This window comes from Cherax quadricarinatus, chromosome 44, assembly GCF_038502225.1.
Source record: "Cherax quadricarinatus isolate ZL_2023a chromosome 44, ASM3850222v1, whole genome shotgun sequence".
Taxonomy (NCBI): Eukaryota; Metazoa; Arthropoda; class Malacostraca; order Decapoda; family Parastacidae; genus Cherax; species Cherax quadricarinatus.
Genome location: NC_091335.1, coordinates 5,076,605 through 5,100,669, shown reverse-complemented (window position 1 = coordinate 5,100,669; position 24,065 = coordinate 5,076,605). Strand labels below are relative to the sequence as shown.

At 42.9% G+C, this 24,065-nt stretch overlaps 1 protein-coding gene across 1 annotated transcript in view; it reads left to right on the top strand.

Moving 5' to 3' along the window:
• Positions 1-24,065, top strand: part of LOC128697486 (ergosterol biosynthetic protein 28 homolog) — a 108,560-nt gene that overhangs the window by 77,152 nt on the left and 7,343 nt on the right. The window contains exons 3-4 of the mRNA XM_053789213.2: positions 11,489-11,579; positions 15,976-16,094. Coding sequence (XP_053645188.2) covers positions 11,489-11,579; positions 15,976-16,094 — 210 coding nt within the window. The remainder of the gene's footprint in view (positions 1-11,488; positions 11,580-15,975; positions 16,095-24,065) is intronic.

Below are 24,065 nucleotides of genomic sequence, written 5' to 3'. Positions count from 1 at the left end.
TGATATATCAAGGTATGTGAGATATCAAGGTATGTGAGATATCAAGGTATGTGAGATATCAAGGTACGTGATATATCAAGGTATGTGAGATATCAAGGTATGTGAGATATCAAGATATGTGAGATATCAAGGTATGTGAGATATCAAGGTATGTGAGATATCAAGGTATGTGAGATATCAAGGTATGTGAGATATCAAGGTATGTGAGATATCAAGGTATGTGAGATATCAAGGTATGTGAGATATCAAGGTATGTGAGATATCAGGGTATGTGAGATATCAAGTTATGTGAGATATCAAGGTATGTGAGATATCAAGGTATGTGAGATATCAAGGTATGTGAGATATCAAGGTATGTGAGATATCAAGGTATGTGAGATATCAAGTTATGTGAGATATCAAGGTATGTGAGATATCAAGGTATGTGAGATATCAAGGTATGTGAGATATCAAGGTACGTGAGATATCAACGTATGTGAGATATTAAGGTATGTGAGATATCAAGGTATGTGAGATATCAAGGTATGTGAAATATCAATTTACGTGATATATCAAGGTGAGATATCAAGGTACGTGATATATCAAGGTATGTGAGATATCAAGGTATGTGAAATATCAATTTACGTGATATATCAAGGTGAGATATCAAGGTACGTGATATATCAAGGTATGTGAGATATCAAGGTATGTGAGATATCAGGGTATGTGAGATATCAAGGTATGTGAGATATCAAGGTATGTGATATATCAAGGTATGTGAGATATCAAGGTATGTGAGATATCAAGGTATGTGAGATATCAAGGTATGTGAGATATCAAGGTATGTGAGATATCAAGGTACGTGATATATGAAGGTATGTGAGATATCAAGGTATGTGAGATATCAAGGTATGTGAGATATCAAGGTATGTGAGATATCAAGGTATGTGATATATCAAGGTATGTGAGATATCAAGGTATGTGAGATATCAAGGTACGTGATATATCAAGGTATGTGAGATATCAAGGTATGTGAGATATCAAGGTATGTGAGATATCAAGGTATGTGAGATATCAAGTTATGTGAGATATCAAGGTATGCGAGATATCAAGGTATGTGAGATATCAAGGTATGTGATATATCAAGGTATGTGAGATATCAAGGTATGTGAGATATCAAGGTACGTGATATATCAAGGTATGTGAGATATCAAGGTATGTGAGATATCAAGGTATGTGAGATATCAAGGTATGTGAGATATCAAGTTATGTGAGATATCAAGGTATGCGAGATATCAAGGTATGTGAGATATCAAGGTACGTGATATATCAAGGTATGTGAGATATCAAGGTACGTGATATATCAAGGTACGTGATATATGAAGGTATGTGAGATATCAAGGTATGTGAGATATCAAGGTATGTGAGATATCAAGGTATGTGAGATATCAAGGTATGTGAGATATCAAGGTATGTGAGATATCAAGGTACGTGATATATCAAGGTATGTGAGATATCAAGGTATGTGAGATATCAAGGTACGTGATACATCAAGGTATGTGAGATATCAAGGTATGTGAGATATCAAGGTATGTGAAATATCAATTTACGTGATATATCAAGGTATGTGAGATATCAAGGTACGTGATATATCAAGGTATGTGAGATATCAAGGTATGTGATATCATGGTACGTGATATATCAAGGTATGTGAGATATCAAGGTATATTAGATATCAAGGTACGTGATATATCAAGGTATATGAGATATCAAGGTATGTGAGATATCAAGGTATGTGAGACATCAAGGTATGTGAGATATCAAGGTATATGAGATGTCAAGGTATGTGAGATACCAAGGTACGTGATATATCAAGGTATGTGAGGTATCAAGGTACGTGATATATCAAGGTATGTGAGATATCAAGGTATGTAAGATATTAAGGTATGTGAGATATCAAGGTATGTGAGATATCAAGGTATGTAATATATCAAGGTATGTGAGATATCAAGGTATGTGAGATATCAAGGTATGTGAGATATTAAGGTATGTGAGATATCAAGGTATGTCAGATATCAAGGTATGTAATATATCAAGGTATGTTAGATATCAAGGTATGTGAGATATCAAGGTATGTGAGATATTAAGGTATGTGAGATATCAAGGTATGTCAGATATCAAGGTATGTAATATATCAAGGTATGTGAGATATCAAGGTATGTGAGATATCAAGGTATGTGAGATATTAAGGTATGTGAGATATCAAGGTATGTCAGATATCAAGGTATGTAAGATATCAAGGTATGTGAGATATCAAGGTATGTAAGATATCAAGGTATGTGAGATATCAAGGTATGTAAGATATCAAGGTATGTGAGATATAAAGGTATGTAAGATATCAAGGTATGTAAGATATCAAGGTATGTAAGATATCAAGGTATGTAAGATATCAAGGTATGTAAGATATCAAGGTATGTAAGATATCAAGGTATGTGAGATATCAAGGTATGTGAGATATCAAGGTATGTGAGATATCAAGGTATGTGAGATATCAAGGTATGTAAGATATCAAGGTTGTATTTTATTTTTAAGATTGTAAGATAAATTTTTTTATATAAAATGGGTAACATTATAAGTTTTTAATTTCGTTTATCTGAAAATTCTAAATTCTACAGGAATCTCTTAGTGAGGTTCAGTATATCCGAAGTTTGGTATATCCACCACCCAGACAGTGTGGTTCAGTATATCCGAAGTTTGGTATATCCACCACCCAGACAGTGTGGTTCAGTATATCCGAAGTTTGGTATATCCACCACCCAGACAGTGTGGTTCAGTATATCCGAAGTTTGGTATATCCACCACCCAGACAGTGTGGTTCAGTATATCCGAAGTTTGGTATATCCACCACCCAGACAGTGTGGTTCAGTATATCCGAAGTTTGGTATATCCACCACCCAGACAGTGTGGTTCAGTATATCCGAAGTTTGGTATATCCACCACCCAGACAGTGTGGTTCAGTATATCCGAAGTTTGGTATATCCACCACCCAGACAGTGTGGTTCAGTATATCCGAAGTTTGGTATATCCACCACCCAGACAGTGTGGTTCAGTATATCCGAAGTTTGGTATATCCACCACCCAGACAGTGTGGTTCAGTATATCCGAAGTTTGGTATATCCACCACCCAGACAGTGTGGTTCAGTATATCCGAAGTTTGGTATATCCACCACCCAGACAGTGTGGTTCAGTATATCCGAAGTTTGGTATATCCACCACCCAGACAGTGTGGTTCAGTATATCCGAAGTTTGGTATATCCACCACCCAGACAGTGTGGTTCAGTATATCCGAAGTTTGGTATATCCACCACCCAGACAGTGTGGTTCAGTATATCCGAAGTTTGGTATATCCACCACCCAGACAGTGTGGTTCAGTATATCCGAAGTTTGGTATATCCACCACCCAGACAGTGTGGTTCAGTATATCCGAAGTTTGGTATATCCACCACCCAGACAGTGTGGTTCAGTATATCCGAAGTTTGGTATATCCACCACCCAGACAGTGTGGTTCAGTATATCCGAAGTTTGGTATATCCACCACCCAGACAGTGTGGTTCAGTATATCCGAAGTTTGGTATATCCACCACCCAGACAGTGTGGTTCAGTATATCCGAAGTTTGGTATATCCACCACCCAGACAGTGTGGTTCAGTATATCCGAAGTTTGGTATATCCACCACCCAGACAGTGTGGTTCAGTATATCCGAAGTTTGGTATATCCACCACCCAGACAGTGTGGTTCAGTATATCCGAAGTTTGGTATATCCACCACCCAGACAGTGTGGTTCAGTATATCCGAAGTTTGGTATATCCACCACCCAGACAGTGTGGTTCAGTATATCCGAAGTTTGGTATATCCACCACCCAGACAGTGTGGTTCAGTATATCCGAAGTTTGGTATATCCACCACCCAGACAGTGTGGTTCAGTATATCCGAAGTTTGGTATATCCACCACCCAGACAGTGTGGTTCAGTATATCCGAAGTTTGGTATATCCACCACCCAGACAGTGTGGTTCAGTATATCCGAAGTTTGGTATATCCACCACCCAGACAGTGTGGTTCAGTATATCCGAAGTTTGGTATATCCACCACCCAGACAGTGTGGTTCAGTATATCCGAAGTTTGGTATATCCACCACCCAGACAGTGTGGTTCAGTATATCCGAAGTTTGGTATATCCACCACCCAGACAGTGTGGTTCAGTATATCCGAAGTTTGGTATATCCACCACCCAGACAGTGTGGTTCAGTATATCCGAAGTTTGGTATATCCACCACCCAGACAGTGTGGTTCAGTATATCCGAAGTTTGGTATATCCACCACCCAGACAGTGTGGTTCAGTATATCCGAAGTTTGGTATATCCACCACCCAGACAGTGTGGTTCAGTATATCCGAAGTTTGGTATATCCACCACCCAGACAGTGTGGTTCAGTATATCCGAAGTTTGGTATATCCACCACCCAGACAGTGTGGTTCAGTATATCCGAAGTTTGGTATATCCACCACCCAGACAGTGTGGTTCAGTATATCCGAAGTTTGGTATATCCACCACCCAGACAGTGTGGTTCAGTATATCCGAAGTTTGGTATATCCACCACCCAGACAGTGTGGTTCAGTATATCCGAAGTTTGGTATATCCACCACCCAGACAGTGTGGTTCAGTATATCCGAAGTTTGGTATATCCACCACCCAGACAGTGTGGTTCAGTATATCCGAAGTTTGGTATATCCACCACCCAGACAGTGTGGTTCAGTATATCCGAAGTTTGGTATATCCACCACCCAGACAGTGTGGTTCAGTATATCCGAAGTTTGGTATATCCACCACCCAGACAGTGTGGTTCAGTATATCCGAAGTTTGGTATATCCACCACCCAGACAGTGTATATCCGAAGTTTGGTTCAGTATATCCGAAGTTTGGTATATCCACCACCCAGACAGTGTGGTTCAATATATCCGAAGTTTGGTATATCCACCACCCAGACAGTGTGGTTCAGTATATCCGAAGTTTGGTATATCCACCACCCAGACAGTGTGGTTCAGTATATCCGAAGTTTGGTATATCCACCACCCAGACAGTGTGGTTCAGTATATCCGAAGTTTGGTATATCCACCACCCAGACAGTGTGGTTCAGTATATCCGAAGTTTGGTATATCCACCACCCAGACAGTGTGGTTCAGTATATCCGAAGTTTGGTATATCCACCACCCAGACAGTGTGGTTCAGTATATCCGAAGTTTGGTATATCCACCACCCAGACAGTGTGGTTCAGTATATCCGAAGTTTGGTATATCCACCACCCAGACAGTGTGGTTCAGTATATCCGAAGTTTGGTATATCCACCACCCAGACAGTGTGGTTCAGTATATCCGAAGTTTGGTATATCCACCACCCAGACAGTGTGGTTCAGTATATCCGAAGTTTGGTATATCCACCACCCAGACAGTGTGGTTCAGTATATCCGAAGTTTGGTATATCCACCACCCAGACAGTGTGGTTCAGTATATCCGAAGTTTGGTATATCCACCACCCAGACAGTGTGGTTCAGTATATCCGAAGTTTGGTATATCCACCACCCAGACAGTGTGGTTCAGTATATCCGAAGTTTGGTATATCCACCACCCAGACAGTGTGGTTCAGTATATCCGAAGTTTGGTATATCCACCACCCAGACAGTGTGGTTCAGTATATCCGAAGTTTGGTATATCCACCACCCAGACAGTGTGGTTCAGTATATCCGAAGTTTGGTATATCCACCACCCAGACAGTGTGGTTCAGTATATCCGAAGTTTGGTATATCCACCACCCAGACAGTGTGGTTCAGTATATCCGAAGTTTGGTATATCCACCACCCAGACAGTGTGGTTCAGTATATCCGAAGTTTGGTATATCCACCACCCAGACAGTGTGGTTCAGTATATCCGAAGTTTGGTATATCCACCACCCAGACAGTGTGGTTCAGTATATCCGAAGTTTGGTATATCCACCACCCAGACAGTGTGGTTCAGTATATCCGAAGTTTGGTATATCCACCACCCAGACAGTGTGGTTCAGTATATCCGAAGTTTGGTATATCCACCACCCAGACAGTGTGGTTCAGTATATCCGAAGTTTGGTATATCCACCACCCAGACAGTGTGGTTCAGTATATCCGAAGTTTGGTATATCCACCACCCAGACAGTGTGGTTCAGTATATCCGAAGTTTGGTATATCCACCACCCAGACAGTGTGGTTCAGTATATCCGAAGTTTGGTATATCCACCACCCAGACAGTGTGGTTCAGTATATCCGAAGTTTGGTATATCCACCACCCAGACAGTGTGGTTCAGTATATCCGAAGTTTGGTATATCCACCACCCAGACAGTGTGGTTCAGTATATCCGAAGTTTGGTATATCCACCACCCAGACAGTGTGGTTCAGTATATCCGAAGTTTGGTATATCCACCACCCAGACAGTGTGGTTCAGTATATCCGAAGTTTGGTATATCCACCACCCAGACAGTGTGGTTCAGTATATCCGAAGTTTGGTATATCCACCACCCAGACAGTGTGGTTCAGTATATCCGAAGTTTGGTATATCCACCACCCAGACAGTGTGGTTCAGTATATCCGAAGTTTGGTATATCCACCACCCAGACAGTGTGGTTCAGTATATCCGAAGTTTGGTATATCCACCACCCAGACAGTGTGGTTCAGTATATCCGAAGTTTGGTATATCCACCACCCAGACAGTGTGGTTCAGTATATCCGAAGTTTGGTATATCCACCACCCAGACAGTGTGGTTCAGTATATCCGAAGTTTGGTATATCCACCACCCAGACAGTGTGGTTCAATATATCGAAGTTTGGTATATCCACCACCCAGACAGTGTGGTATATTCAGTATATCCGAAGTTTGGTATATCCACCACCCAGACAGTGTGGTTCAGTATATCCGAAGTTTGGTATATCCACCACCCAGACAGTGTGGTTCAGTATATCCGAAGTTTGGTATATCCACCACCCAGACAGTGTGGTTCAGTATATCCGAAGTTTGGTATATCCACCACCCAGACAGTGTGGTTCAGTATATCCGAAGTTTGGTATATCCACCACCCAGACAGTGTGGTTCAGTATATCCGAAGTTTGGTATATCCACCACCCAGACAGTGTGGTTCAGTATATCCGAAGTTTGGTATATCCACCACCCAGACAGTGTGGTTCAGTATATCCGAAGTTTGGTATATCCACCACCCAGACAGTGTGGTTCAGTATATCCGAAGTTTGGTATATCCACCACCCAGACAGTGTGGTTCAGTATATCCGAAGTTTGGTATATCCACCACCCAGACAGTGTGGTTCAGTATATCCGAAGTTTGGTATATCCACCACCCAGACAGTGTGGTTCAGTATATCCGAAGTTTGGTATATCCACCACCCAGACAGTGTGGTTCATTATATCCGAAGTTTGGTATATCCACCACCCAGACAGTGTGGTTCAGTATATCCGAAGTTTGGTATATCCACCACCCAGACAGTGTGGTTCAGTATATCCGAAGTTTGGTATATCCACCACCCAGACAGTGTGGTTCAGTATATCCGAAGTTTGGTATATCCACCACCCAGACAGTGTGGTTCAGTATATCCGAAGTTTGGTATATCCACCACCCAGACAGTGTGGTTCAGTATATCCGAAGTTTGGTATATCCACCACCCAGACAGTGTGGTTCAGTATATCCGAAGTTTGGTATATCCACCACCCAGACAGTGTGGTTCAGTATATCCGAAGTTTGGTATATCCACCACCCAGACAGTGTGGTTCAGTATATCCGAAGTTTGGTATATCCACCACCCAGACAGTGTGGTTCAGTATATCCGAAGTTTGGTATATCCACCACCCAGACAGTGTGGTTCAGTATATCCGAAGTTTGGTATATCCACCACCCAGACAGTGTGGTTCAGTATATCCGAAGTTTGGTATATCCACCACCCAGACAGTGTGGTTCAGTATATCCGAAGTTTGGTATATCCACCACCCAGACAGTGTGGTTCAGTATATCCGAAGTTTGGTATATCCACCACCCAGACAGTGTGGTTCAGTATATCCGAAGTTTGGTATATCCACCACCCAGACAGTGTGGTTCAGTATATCCGAAGTTTGGTATATCCACCACCCAGACAGTGTGGTTCATTATATCCGAAGTTTGGTATATCCACCACCCAGACAGTGTGGTTCAGTATATCCGAAGTTTGGTATATCCACCACCCAGACAGTGTGGTTCAGTATATCCGAAGTTTGGTATATCCACCACCCAGACAGTGTGGTTCAGTATATCCGAAGTTTGGTATATCCACCACCCAGACAGTGTGGTTCAGTATATCCGAAGTTTGGTATATCCACCACCCAGACAGTGTGGTTCAGTATATCCGAAGTTTGGTATATCCACCACCCAGACAGTGTGGTTCAGTATATCCGAAGTTTGGTATATCCACCACCCAGACAGTGTGGTTCAGTATATCCGAAGTTTGGTATATCCACCACCCAGACAGTGTGGTTCAGTATATCCGAAGTTTGGTATATCCACCACCCAGACAGTGTGGTTCAGTATATCCGAAGTTTGGTATATCCACCACCCAGACAGTGTGGTTCAGTATATCCGAAGTTTGGTATATCCACCACCCAGACAGTGTGGTTCAGTATATCCGAAGTTTGGTATATCCACCACCCAGACAGTGTGGTTCAGTATATCCGAAGTTTGGTATATCCACCACCCAGACAGTGTGGTTCAGTATATCCGAAGTTTGGTATATCCACCACCCAGACAGTGTGGTTCAGTATATCCGAAGTTTGGTATATCCACCACCCAGACAGTGTGGTTCAGTATATCCGAAGTTTGGTATATCCACCACCCAGACAGTGTGGTTCATTATATCCGAAGTTTGGTATATCCACCACCCAGACAGTGTGGTTCAGTATATCCGAAGTTTGGTATATCCACCACCCAGACAGTGTGGTTCAGTATATCCGAAGTTTGGTATATCCACCACCCAGACAGTGTGGTTCAGTATATCCGAAGTTTGGTATATCCACCATCCAGACACTCTATACTCTCTACAGGATATATACACCCAGATATATACACATCTCAGCGTATATACACTGAGGTATACACATCTCAGCGTATATACACAGGTATACACATCTCAGCGTATATACACAGAGGTATACACATCTCAGCGTATATACACAGGTATACACATCTCAGCGTATATACACAGGTATACACATCTCAGCGTATATACACAGGTATACACATCTCAGCGTATATACACAGGTATACACATTTCAGCGTATATACACAGGTATACACATCTCAGCGTATATACACTGAGGTGTACACATCTCAGCGTATATACACAGGTATACACATCTCAGCGTATATACACAGGTATACACATCTCAGCGTATATACACAGGTATACACATCTCAGCGTATATACACAGGTATACACATCTCAGCGTATATACACAGGTATACACATCTCAGCGTATATACACAGAGATATACACATCTCAGCGTATATACACAGGTATACGCGTCTCAGCGTATATACACAGAAGTATACACATCTCAGCGTATATACACAGAAGTATACACATCTCAGCGTATATACACAGAGATATACACATCTCAGCGTATATACACTGGTATACACATCTCAGCGTATATACACAGAAGTATACACATCTCAGCGTATATACACAGAGATATACACATCTCAGCGTATATACACAGGTATACACATCTCAGCGTATATACACAGAAGTATACACATCTCAGCGTATATACACAGAAGTATACACATCTCAGCGTATATACACAGAGATATACACATCTCAGCGTATATACACAGAGGTATACACATCTTAGCGTATATACACAGAGATATACACATCTCAGCGTATATACACAGAAATATACACATCTCAGCGTATATACACAGAGGTATACACATCTCAGCGTATATGCACAGAGGTATACACGTCTCAGCGTATATACACAGAGGTATACACATCTCAGCGTATATACACAGAGGTATACACATCTCAGCGTATATACACAGAGGTATACACATCTCAGCGTATATACACAGGTATACACATCTCAGCGTATATACACAGGTATACACATCTCAGGGTATATACACTGAGGTATACACATCTCAGCGTATATACACAGGTATACACATCTCAGCGTATATACACAGAGGTATACACATCTCAGCGTATATACACAGAGGTATACACATCTCAGCGTATATACACTGAGGTATACACATCTCAGCGTATATACACAGGTATACACATCTCAGCGTATATACACAGAGGTATACACATCTCAGCGTATATACTCAGAGGTATTCACATCTCAGCGTATATACACAGAGGTATACAAATCTCAGCGTATATACACAGAGGTATTCACATCTCAGCGTATATACACAGAAATATACACATCTCAGCGTATATACACTGAGGTATACACATCTCAGCGTATATACACAGAGGTATACACATCTCAGCGTATATACACAGAGGTATACACATCTCAGCGTATATACACAGGTATACACATCTCAGCGTATATACACAGAGGTATTCACATCTCACCGTATATACACAGAAATATACACATCTCAGCGTATATACACAGAAATATACACATCTCAGCGTATATACACAGAGGTATACACATCTCAGCGTATATACACAGGTATACACATCTCAGCGTATATACACAGGTATACACATCTCAGCGTATATACACAGAGGTATACACATCTCAGTGTATATACACAGAGGTATTCACATCTCAGCGTATATACACAGAAATATACACATCTCAGCGTATATACACAGGTATACACATCTCAGCATATATACACAGAGGTATACACATCTCAGCGTATATACACAGAGGTATACACATCTCAGCGTATATACACAGGTATACACATCTCAGCGTATATACACAGGTATACACATCTCAGCGTATATACACTGAGATTTTAGTCCCTATTTTAGGTATTAAATTATTCTGTCTGGTGGTTAAGAGGCTACGTGATGCCTTGCTGTTCCTCGTGTAGTTGATAGGCTTGAAACCCCAATAACTAACCTGTACTGCAGTATTCCCTGGGCTCACGTACAGCAGTGCTTTACACCCGTCATGGTGGATGCCTTGCTGCTGGTGAAGGGCTCTTGATCAAAGGAATTGGAGCTACCACTCACCTTCAGATCAAGCCTAATTACCTCTCATTTCTCCAGATATGTTAGCCATATGAGTTTAGTGTTTCCCAGTAATAATAATAATAATAATAATAATAATAATAATAATAATAATAATAATAATAATTATAATCATGATAATAATCGTAATAATAATATAATAATGATTGTGTTGGTTACAGTGAACCCGGCTATGTCTCGCCTCCTGGGGACTCACAGGATACTGAGTGCACTCATCATGACTCACTGTGCACTCTGCATACACCATAAGCCGTGAGTACCGTCACTTTACCTTTTTGATCATTAAGAGACAACATGCAACAGCTGGGTATCTATACTAAGGCACGTTTCGCTCACCAGGGGGTCAAATCAGTCTAGTGCAGAAGCCTGAGAATGGACACTTGTGTAGTGGAGCCAGTGGAAGGAGTGGAGCCACGCAGCAGTTGTAGACGGGGTTATATAGGGGCGGGGCCCACTAGTGGAAGTCAGGTGTTACAGACCTGGAATCTAATGAGTATTCCTTTTCTTCTCAGCACTCTGCCTTACCTGGGTATACCTGGAGGGTGCTGCGGGGGTCAACGCCCCTGCAGCCCGGTCCATGACCTGGCCTCATACCTTGATTTTAAAGACGTTTTTCAGTTCGGTGCAGAAATAAGTCAGTACTGGAGCACCTACTGAAGCCCAGGGACTGATTACCTCAAACTTTGCATTGGACTGAAGAAGCCACTGTTTTGTAACCCATATATTCACACTATTCTCTCTTCTGCCTGTTGAGCAGGCGATACCTTTCTCTGGTGAGGTTGGTCAGGAAACAGGACACGTGTTTACTGACGTGGGTCTTGGTCACATGATGACCCGCCACTAGAGCTTTTGGCCACCTGACCGAGGCCTTCCGCTGGCTTACCCCTCCACCCCTTTAAACATTATGGTTATAATTATAATCATTTGATTCAATTTTGGTCCAGTATAATCATACGGTGGATGAAACGTTTCGTAATACGGTGGGCGAAACGTTTCGTTATACGGTGGGCGAAACGTTTTGTAATACGGTGGGCGAAACGTTTCGTAATACGGTGGGTGAAACGTTTCGTAATACGGTGGGCGAAACGTTTCGTAATACGGTGGGCGAAACTTTTCGTAATACGGTGGGCGAAACGTTTGGTAAGATATACCAAGTGTTGTACATAAGTCTTATCTACTTGTCGGTATGGTATACAGTTATCATATTGTATCGTCCTAGTGGGCGAAACATCTGAAGTGTTTCACACCTGTCTTATTCTAGCTATTTGAAGGACCTGCCTAGCATGGGCCAGTAGGCCTGCAGCCCTTGTGCTGTGACCCATACGGATTGAGGGCTCCCGCATGTCATATTAACTGCAGCATGATATGGTAGGCCTACCCTCCTCCCCTCCCCATGGAACCACCATGGGATACTACCATACATAAGAAAGGTGGAACACTGCAGCAGGCCTACTGGCCCATACCAGGCAGGTCCTTTTCAAACCCAAACCCATTAAAAATAAATATTCGCTCAACCCATTATCAATATTACTCGAGGAATAAGCTTTGGTAACCCTATTGAAGCTTAGTTAACCCCTGTTGAAGCTTAGTTAACCACTATTGAAGTTTAGTTAATCCCTATTGAAGCTTAGTTAGCCCCTATTGAAGCTTAGTTAACCCCTACTGAAGCTCAGTTAACTCCTATTGAAGCTTAGTTAACCCCTATTGAAGCTTAGTTAACCCCTATTTAAGCTCAGTTAACCCCTATTGAAGCTTAGTTAACCCCTATTGAAGCTCAGTTAACCCCTATTGAAGCTTAGTTAACCCCTATTGAAGCTTAGTTAATCCCTATTGAAGCTTAGTTAACCCCTATTGAAGCTTAGTTAAGCCCTATTGAAGCTTAGTTAAGCCCTATTGAAGCTTAGTTAACCCCTATTGAAGCTTAGTTAAACCCTATTGAAGCTTAGTTAACCCCTATTGAAGCTTAGTTAACCTCTATTGAAGCTTAGTTAACCCCTATTGAACCCTATTGAAGCTTAGTTAACCCCTATTGAAGCTTAGTTAAGCCCTATTGAAGCTTAGTTAAGCCCTATTGAAGCTTAGTTAACCCCTATTGAAGCTTAGTTAACCCCTATTGAAGCTTAGTTAACCCCTATTGAAGCTTAGTTAACCCCTATTGAAGCTTAGTTAACCCCTATTGAAGCTTAGTTAACCCCTATTGAAGCTTAGTTAACCCCTATTGAAGCTTAGTTAACCCCTATTGAAGCTTAGTTAACCCCTATTGAAGCATAGTTAACCCCTATTGGAGCTTAGTTAACCCCTATTGAAGCTTAGTTAACCCCTATTGAAGCTTAGTTAACCACTATAGAAGCTTAGTTAACCTCTATTGAAGCTTAGTTAACCTCTATTGAAGCTTAGTTAACCCCTATTGAAGCTTAGTTAACCCCTATTGAAGCTTAGTTAACCCCTATTGAAGCTTAGTTAACCCCTATTGAAGCTTAGTTAACCTCTATTGAAGCTTAGTTAACCCCTATTGAAGCTTAGTTAACCCCTATTGAAGCTTAGTTAACCCCTATTGAAGCTTAGTTAACCCCTATTGAAGCTTAGTTAACCCCTATTGAAGCTTAGTTAACCTCTATTGAAGCTTAGTTAACCCCTATTGAAGCTTAGTTAACCCCTATTGAAGCTTAGTTAACCGCTATTGAAGCTTAGTTAACCCCTATTGAAGCATAGTTAACCCCTATTGGAGCTTAGTTAACCCCTATTGAAGCTTAGTTAACCCCTATTGAAGCTCAGTTAACCTCTATTGAAGCTTAGTTAACCTCTATTGAAGCTTAGTTAACCCCTATTGAAGCTTAGTTAAGCCCTATTGAAGCTTAGTTAAGCCCTATTGAAGCTCAGTTAACCCCTATTGAAGCTTAGTTAACCCCTATTGAAGCTTAGTTGAAGCTTAGTTAACCCCTATTGAAGCTTAGTGAAGCTTAGTTAACCCCTATTGAAGCTTAGTTAACCCTATTGAAGCTTAGTTATTGAAGCTTAGTTAACCCCTATTGAAGCTTAGTTAACCCCTATTGAAGCTTAGTTAACCCCTATTGAAGCTTAGTTAACCCCTATTTAGTTAACCCCTATTGGAGCTTAGTTAACCCCTATTGAAGCTTAGTTAACCCCTATTGAAGCTTAGTTAACCGCTATTGAAGCTTAGTTAACCCCTATTGAAGCTTAGTTAAGCCCTATTGAAGCTTAGTTAAGCCCTATTGAAGCTTAGGTAACGCCTGTTGAAGCTTAGTTAGTTAAGCTAACCCCTATTGAAGCTTAGTTAACCCTATTGAAGCTTAGTTAATTGAAGCTTAGTTAACCCCTATTGAAGCTTAGTTAACCCCTATTGAAGCTTAGTTAACCCCTATTGAAGCTTAGTTAACCCCTATTGAAGCATAGTTAACCCCTATTGGAGCTTAGTTAACCCCTATTGAAGCTTAGTTAACCCCTATTGAAGCTTAGTTAACCTCTATTGAAGCTTAGTTAACCCCTATTGAAGCTTAGTTAAGCCCTATTGAAGCTTAGTTAAGCCCTATTGAAGCTTAGTTAACCCCTATTGAAGCTTAGTTAAGCCCTATTGAAGCTTAGCTAACCCCTATTGAAGCTTAGTTAACCTCTATTGAAGCTTAGTTAACCCCTGTTGAAGCTTAGTTAACCCCTATTGAAGTTTAGTTAACCCCTATTGAAGCTTAGTTAACCCCTATTGAAGCTTAGTTAACCCCTATTGAAGCTTAGTTAACCCCTATTGAAGCTTAGTTAACCCCTATTGAAGCTTAGTTAACCTCTATTGAAGCTTAGTTAACCCCTACTGAAGCTTAGTTAACCCCTATTGAAGCTTAGTTAACCCCTATTGAAGCTTAGTTAACCCCTATTGAAGCATAGTTAACCCCTGTTGGAGCTTAGTTAACCCCTATTGAAGCTTAGTTAACCCCTATTGAAGCTTAGTTAACCTCTATTGAAGCTTAGTTAACCTTTATTGAAGCTTAGTTAACCCCTATTGAAGCTTAGTTAAGCCCTATTGAAGCTTAGTTAAGCCCTATTGAAGCTTAGTTAACCCCTATTGAAGCTTAGTTAAGCCCTATTGAAGCTTAGCTAACCCCTATTGAAGCTTAGTTAACCTCTATTGAAGCTTAGTTAACCCCTGTTGAAGCTTAGTTAACCTCTATTGAAGCTTAGTTAACCCCTATTGAAGCTCAGTTAATTCTTATTGAAGCTTAGTTAACCCCTATTGAAGCTCAGTTAACCCCTATTGAAGCTTAGTTAACCCCTATTGAAGCTTAGTTAACCCCTATTGAAGCTTAGTTAACCTCTATTGAAGCTTAGTTAACCCCTATTGAAGCTCAGTTAATTCCTATTGAAGCTTAGTTAACCCCTATTGAAGCTCAGTTAACCCCTATTGAAGCTTAGTTAACCCCTGTTGAAGCTTAGTTAACCCCTATTGAAGCTTAGTTAACCCCTATTGAAGCTTAGTTAACCCCTATTGAAGCTTAGTTAACCTCTATTGAAGCTTAGTTAACCCCTATTGAAGCTCAGTTAATTCCTATTGAAGCTTAGTTAACCCCTATTGAAGCTCAGTTAACCCCTATTGAAGCTTAGTTAATCCCTATTGAAGCTTAGTTAACCCTTATTACAGGATCCTAAGCATGGCGGTGTGTAGCTGTGTTCTGACCATCGCAGCCAACGGTACAGAGACCCTGTGGTACCGCACTGCGCCTATCAACTTCTACACGCTGTTCCCCGTTGCTATAGCAGGTGAGTTTTGCTTCCTGCTGCTGCTGCTGCCGCTGTTGTGCCTGCACCTGCAGGAGGCAGGTACAGCGCAGGAGGAAGGCACAGCGCAGGTGGCAGGCACAGCGGCCTTTCATGCGCCCTACTTTCAGTAACAGAGCCACGAGAAAGAGCCACAGGAACAGTCATAACCTTAGCAAATGTGATCTTGTTTCCAGTGACCTTTTTTTTCTAGCCAAAATTATGACTTTTTTCCTGTGACTTTTTCCTCGGGCACCTCATTAAGAGCCTCACGTCCATCATGTTAAGTAACAGGCAAATGTATATTACTGTCCTCTTCAGAGGACAGAGGAAAGTAGCAGCAGAGGTGGAGGTTGATACACCGCTAGCTGCCTGTATTTATTATTATATTTCATAGAGTAAAGAGCAGGGAGCAAGTATGATGATAAAGCAAGGAGTGAGGATGGGTCTCGTTAACGTGGAAGAGGCGACTGTATGATAACGAAAGAGAGAGAGAGAGAGAGAGAGAGAGAGAGAGGTAACAGCTCTTAGTTTGTAAATTTAAGAACCGGAACCTAACCTTGCAAAACCCTGTGGAAAGAGAGAAGCAGGTGTGGATGTTGAAAAAATAGAATGGACGTCACAAACAAAATAAAAGGAACAGAAACCGTGGGAAATAAAGGAACAGTAGAACCCGTGGGAAACAAAAGATTAGATTTAGAATTTGCCACCGAAGTAGCTAGTTTATTGTGCCCCCCATACCCACCCTGTGGAGGGTACCGCAAGAGCATATAGATACACAAAACACCTAGCAACTAGGCCCCAAAAGGATTAACAGGAATACATCTGGATTTACATCTACAGTTCACTTATCTGTTACAAGCAAATTTAGGAAATTTACTTAATATATCTGGTATCCAATTTTCAGTAATAAGATATCTTGACATGTCACACAAGTTATACTGTCGATGTTCCTCAAGTGGACAATTAAGCACACAGTCCATACCCCGGCCGGGATTGAACCCGCGGTCAGAGTCTCAAAACTCCAGACCGTCGCGTTAGCCACTAGACCAGCTAGCCACAATAAGATTCGTCCAACTAGGTATATTTCTACACCATAGCAAGGTTAGCACAGGCACCACTGTGACCACAAATGCAAGTTTTTACAGACGAATCTCCAGCTAGCATTGCCGTGACGAACTCTAGCTCAAGTCTCCTCTAAGCCGTCAAAATGCTAGCGGGACATTCGTCTGTAAAAACTTGCATTTGTGGTCACAGTGGTGCCTGTGCTAACCTTGCTATGGTGTAGAAATATACCTAGTTGGACGAATCTTATTGTGGCTAGCTGGTCTAGTGGCTAACGCGACGGTCTGGAGTTTTGAGACTGTCATTACGATTTCGTGAGTCAAGCACACAGTGTGAGATTAAGACACATGTGCAACATCTGGGTATCTTTATTGTAGACGTTTCGCCATCCAGTGGCTTTATCAATACAAATTCTTGGACATAACTTGAAGACAGTAAAACTATGTACAGAAGATGAGGTAATCAGTCCCTCAACCTAGGAGTAGATGCGAACAGCACCATAGTCGTGGAGATTCTGAAGCAGAAAAAAGGAGCCTGGCGCTTATATAGTAATGTCAGGTGTAGCAGACGAGGGCATATTCACTGGTAGGCGGGATTCCCCAGTGGAAGTAGGTCCTTCCCAAAGAGATGGGTTAGTTGTAGTAATAGTTGTCGTAGTCGTGAAGGTTATGTACATGTCCTCAGAATTAAGATTCCATGATGTTGCAGTGTCTGACAAGTTGTGTACGAATGGTATATAATACCGACAAGATGAGATTAAGACACATGTGCAACATCTGGGTATCTTTATTGTAGACGTTTCGCCATCCAGTGGCTTTATCAATACAAATCCGCCTACCAGTGAATATGCCCTCGTCTGCTACACCTGACGTTACTATATAAGCGCCAGGCTCCTTTTTTCTGCTTCAGAATCTCCACGACTATGGTGCTGTTCGCATCTACTCCTAGGTTGAGGGACTGATTACCTCATCTTCTGTACATAGTTTTACTGTCTTCAAGTTATGTCCTAGAATTTGTATTGATAAAGCCACTGGATGGCGAAACGTCTACAATAAAGATACCCAGATGTTGCACATGTGTCTTAATCTCATCTTGTCGGTATTATATACCATTCGTACACAAGCATACAGTGTTCAAGATAGTAACCATGGGACTGGCCACATTACATTTGGTCTGATCATCTGTTAGAACTCAAGTAATTCAAGGGAGTACATGACAGTAAGCAACTCGTTCTCTAAGGAGTACCTTTATCTTCGTAGCGTAATTTAAAACCTTTGTAAAAACAGTGCATTACAGAGGGTCCTAGCTAGTGTTAAACAGTCAGCTGTTGACTCACGAAATCGTAATGACACGATTGCAAACAAACCATACCACGGGTGGGGTTTGAACCCTCGACGGCCTGGAGTTTCGAGACTCTCTGACCGCGGGTTCAAACCCCACCCGTGGTATGGTTAGTCAGCTCTTACTTCCAGAGAGACTATTTGCTAGGTTATGCACTTTTGATTGTGTTAACATTCCGCTAAAATTGGTTAATTTACATGACACGGGTTTAGATGTTTACAATGGTCTTACATAACAGTACATGTGTGCAACAAGTACTGTCAGAAAATGTGGAAAAAGACATTTATGTACAGTTCAGGACTGAAGAAGCCACTCGTGGCTAAACGTTTCCTTTAATAAATGTCCTGAACTGTACATAAATGTCTTTTTCCACATCTTGTCGGTATCACCATACCATTTCCTCACTGTCAGAAAAATTGAGAACTTCCAAGTGTTTTCGTGATTTCTCACATTATCAAGAGCTTGGAGGTTCTCTGTTGTTTCACAGTGGTTGTTTTGCGTATTGTGATATCACCTGTTTCACAGTGGTTGTTTTGCGTATTGTGATATCACCTGTTTCACAGTGGTTGTTTTGCGTATTGTGATATCACTTGTTTACTGTGATCTTATTGAATAATAGCACATGTGTAAATTAACGTATTTCCGGTGTGGTCCGCACGAAGAGAAATTAGGTAGCAGCCTTATGCTAGAAAACAGCGTTAGGCCTTAAGGCTACATGCAATAATTGGAAGCATGGTGCACGTGAATACGGTTATTAAAGCTTTAATAGGGTTATCAATCCTTTTAAAAGGATTATCATCCCTTTTAAAAGGGTTGTCAAAACTTATTCCTTTGGTAACATTGTGCTTGTGCTATTGGGTCAGTTGCCGTGTTCCTTCCTTAAGTGAATGTGACCTGACCTGACTAGGTTGGGTGCATTGGCTTAAGCCGGTAGGACCTGCCTCGCATGGGCCAGTAGGCCTGCTGCAGTGTTCCTTCTTTCTTATGTTCTTATAAAGGGTTGGGCGAATATTTTTTAGTGGGTTAGGGTTTGACACAGACCTGCCAAGTAATGAGCTGGTAGGCCCGCTGCAGTGCTCCTCCTTAACATTTTATGTACGTGAGGCCATTATTCTGCAGCAGCAGACCCTGGCCGCCGCGGCCTCCTGGGACACCCAGAGGGAAGGCTTCCGGAGTGCAGAAATCCCCAGCAGGGAAAACAAAGGTGGATCCTGACCGCCTGAGGCACATAGTCGATACTGCAGGGTGACCTATTGCATAGGTGCACCTCAGGGGCAGCACACAGGCTGCAGGAACAGCCACTGTTGTAAAATGCAAAGCAGAACTTTTAGTAAGAAGGAAATGGGAGAAATTTGAAGGCCTGGAGGCTAAAGCTCTCGCTTCACACGGCGAGGGTCCGGGTTCGACTTCCGGCGAAGGTAGAAACATTGGGCGTGTTTCCTTACACCACTTGTCTATGTTCCCCATCAGTAAAATGAGTACCTGGGTGTTAGTCGACTGGTGTGGGTCGCATCCTGGGACAAAACGGACCTAATTTACCGGGCTTTCTATATAGTAGTATGTCACTGATATCAGCTAAGATCTGTATACCTTGTACATGTACTTGTAGTAAATTAAGATATTATTATTATTAATAATATAATATTAATATTATATTCAGAAAGAACAACAAAACAGGGTTATGAGATATTTTTTAAATAAAAGAAAACCATATCCAAACAGAGTAGTTTTAAAATCACTTGTGATTTCGTTGTGAATATTGTCGCAATGTCTGGAGTTTTACGTGCAAATTATTATTATTATAATTAAGGGGGTAGCGCTAAACCCGGAGGATTATACAGCGCCTGGGGGGGGGGATGTGGAAGGCATTCAGGCTTAATTCGGGGAACTGAAGCACAGATCCAATTCCCTAAATCAAGAGCCCCTCACCAACATCAAGGAACCTTCCTTGAGGGGTTTACGTGCAAAGGCTGAGTTATTTGTGAACTTAGAAGAAATGTTATGTTCCTCTGTACAACAAGTAGTTGGTTGGCTAGTTGGGTTTAAAACCTAGTGACTACCCGAGGGTCGTCGAGGCTGCGTTACCCCCTGTTGACCACCAGTCAAGTGACTACCCGAGGGTCGTCGAGGCTGCGTTACCCCCTGTTGACCACCAGTCAAGTGACTACCCGAGGGTCGTCGAGGCTGCGTTACTCACTGTTGACCACCAGTCAAGTGACTACCCGAGGGTCGTCGAGGCTGCGTTACTCACTGTTGACCACCAGTCAAGAATACTGGAATCCCTAAGACAGGGTTTATACTAAACTCTCAGCATATATACACTGAGAAATGCTCACCTCTCGGTGTATACACAACACTCGGTATATACACAACACTCGGTGTATACACAACGCTCAGTGTATACACAACACTCGGTGTATACACAACACTCGGTATATACACAACACTCGGTATATACACAACACTCGGTATATACACAACACTCGGTATATACACAACACTCAGTATATACACAACACTCGGTATATACACAACACTCAGTATATACACAACACTCGGTATATACACAACACTCAGTATATACACAACACTCGGTATATACACAACACTCAGTATATACACAACACTCGGTATATACACAACACTCGGTATATACACAACACTCAGTATATACACAACACTCGGTATATACACAACACTCAGTATATACACAACACTCGGTATGTACATCCTTAAGAGGCACCTAAGTACCCCGGTCCTCTAATAATATGTTATTTTCCCGCTATAATCCACCTTGTCCATAATTAGTAACTCATTTGCTTTGTTTCAAATCAAAGATTAGTTAGGTTATACCATGAATTAAGGAAAGATCCTGGACTTCACCTTACGACACAGACAAATCAAATGCGTTAATAATTATGTACAAGGTAGATTATAGTGGAAAAAATGAACATGATATTAGAAGATGGAGGAACTTACGTGCCTCTTAAAATATCAGACAAATAATGAAATCTTTTGCTGCTAACGTACAATCAATAAATCATTTACTGGCTCTGCATCAAAGCCCTGATTGTAGTCACCACCGGATGGTGGAGACGTCACGTCTGGTGTGATACCTAGGTCGCTAGCACACTCAGCTCACACTCTGAGGTCCGTGATTCGGTCCCAGGTACTGGTGGAAACATTCGGGTGTGTTTCCTTAAGATACCTGCTGTCCCTGTTCACCTACAAGTAAGTAGGTACCTGAGTGGTAGTCGACGGGTGTGGGTCGCATCTTTGAAACAAAATTGACCTAATTTGCGGGAAATGCTCTGCATAACAAGGGACTTTCTATATATTATATCGTTGATGTCAGGACTGAAGAGGCCATTAATGGCGAAACGTTTCCTAAAATAAATATCCTGAACTGCATGTAAGTGTTTTATGTCTCATGCAGATCAGAGAAGGCAACCGAGGTTTATTTTACTTAACCATGACAGTGTTTTAATCTGTGATGGTCCAAAATACAGAGAATTGAAAACACGTTGTGTCAGTGTTGCAAATTAAGTGTTGATGGTCTGACAAACTGACTCCACTGCTCAGGATAAAGTGGTGTGGTTGGTCCACCACTTGTGTAGCCACACCACCACAGGTGTGGCTGATCCGCCACACCTGCAGCCACACCACCGTAGCTGTAGTGGTGTGGCTGACCCGCCACACCTGCAGCCACACCTTCGTATTTATCAAAGCCTCTCAGGAGACTTTCAGGTCAATACAGCTCTCAGTGATCTGGGGCGGTGCCTCCTACTGCTGTTGCAGTGCTGCTCCTCCCGCTACTGCTGTTGCAGTGCTGCTGCTCCTCCTGCTACTGCTGTTGCAGTGCTGCTCCTCCTGCTACTGCTGTTGCAGTGCTGCTCCTCCTGCTACTGCTGTTGCAGTGCTGCTCCTCCTGCTACTGCTGTTGCAGTGCTGCTCCTCTTGCTACTGCTGTTGCAGTGCTGCTCCTCCTGCTACTGCTGTTGCAGTGCTGCTCCTCCTGCTACTGCTGTTGCAGTGCTGCTCCTCCTGCTACTGCTGTTGCAGTGCTGCTCCTCCTCCTACTGCTGTTGCAGTGCTGCTCCTCCTGCTACTGCTGTTGCAGTGCTGCTCCTCCTGCTACTGCTGTTGCAGTGCTGCTACTGCTGTTGCAGTGCTGCTCCTCCTGCTACTGCTGTTGCAGTGCTGCTCCTCCTGCTACTGCTGTTGCAGTGCTGCTTCTCCTGCTACTGCTGTTGCAGTGCTGCTCCTCCTGCTACTGCTGTTGCTCCTCCTCCTGCTACTGCTGTTGCAGTGCTGCTCCTCCTACTACTGCTGTTGCAGCTGCTTTTCCTGCTACTGCTGTTGCTGCTCCTCCTGCTACTGCTGTTGCAGTGCTGCTCCTCCTGCTACTGCTGTTGCAGTGCTGCTCCTCCTGCTACTGCTGTTGCAGCTGCTTTTCCTGCTACTGCTGTTGCTGCTCCTCCTGCTACTGCTGTTGCAGTGCTGCTTCTCCTGCTACTGCTGTTGCAGTGCTGCTCCTCCTGCTACTGCTGTTGCTCCTCCTCCTGCTACTGCTGTTGCTCCTCCTCCTGCTACTGCTGTTGCAGTGCTGCTCCTCCTGCTACTGCTGTTGCAGCTGCTTTTCCTGCTACTGCTGTTGCTGCTCCTCCTGCTACTGCTGTTGCAGTGCTGCTCCTCCTGCTACTGCTGTTGCAGTGCTGCTTCTCCTGCTACTGCTGTTGCAGTGCTGCTCCTCCTGCTACTGCTGTTGCTCCTCCTCCTGCTACTGCTGTTGCAGTGCTGCTCCTCCTGCTACTGCTGTTGCAGTGCTGCTCCTCCTACTGCTGTTGCAGTGCTGCTCCTCCTGCTACTGCTGTTGCAGTGCTGCTTCTCCTGCTACTGCTGTTGCAGTGCTGCTCCTCCTGCTACTGCTGTTGCTCCTTCTCCTGCTACTGCTGTTGCAGTGCTGCTCCTCCTACTACTGCTGTTGCAGCTGCTTTTCCTGCTACTGCTGTTGCTGCTCCTCCTGCTACTGCTGTTGCAGTGCTGCTCCTCCTGCTACTGCTGTTGCAGCTGCTTTTCCTGCTACTGCTGTTGCTGCTCCTCCTGCTACTGCTGTTGCAGTGCTGCTTCTCCTGCTACTGCTGTTGCAGTGCTGCTCCTCCTGCTACTGCTGTTGCTCCTCCTCCTGCTACTGCTGTTGCTCCTCCTCCTGCTACTGCTGTTGCAGTGCTGCTCCTCCTGCTACTGCTGTTGCTCCTCCTCCTGCTACTGCTGTTGCTCCTCCTCCTGCTACTGCTGTTGCAGTGCTGCTCCTCCTGCTACTGCTGTTGCAGTGCTGCTTCTCCTGCTACTGCTGTTGCAGTGCTGCTCCTCCTGCTACTGCTGTTGCTCCTCCTCCTGCTACTGCTGTTGCAGTGCTGCTCCTCCTACTACTGCTGTTGCAGCTGCTTTTCCTGCTACTGCTGTTGCTGCTCCTCCTGCTACTGCTGTTGCAGTGCTGCTTCTCCTGCTACTGCTGTTGCAGTGCTGCTCCTCCTGCTACTGCTGTTGCTCCTCCTCCTGCTACTG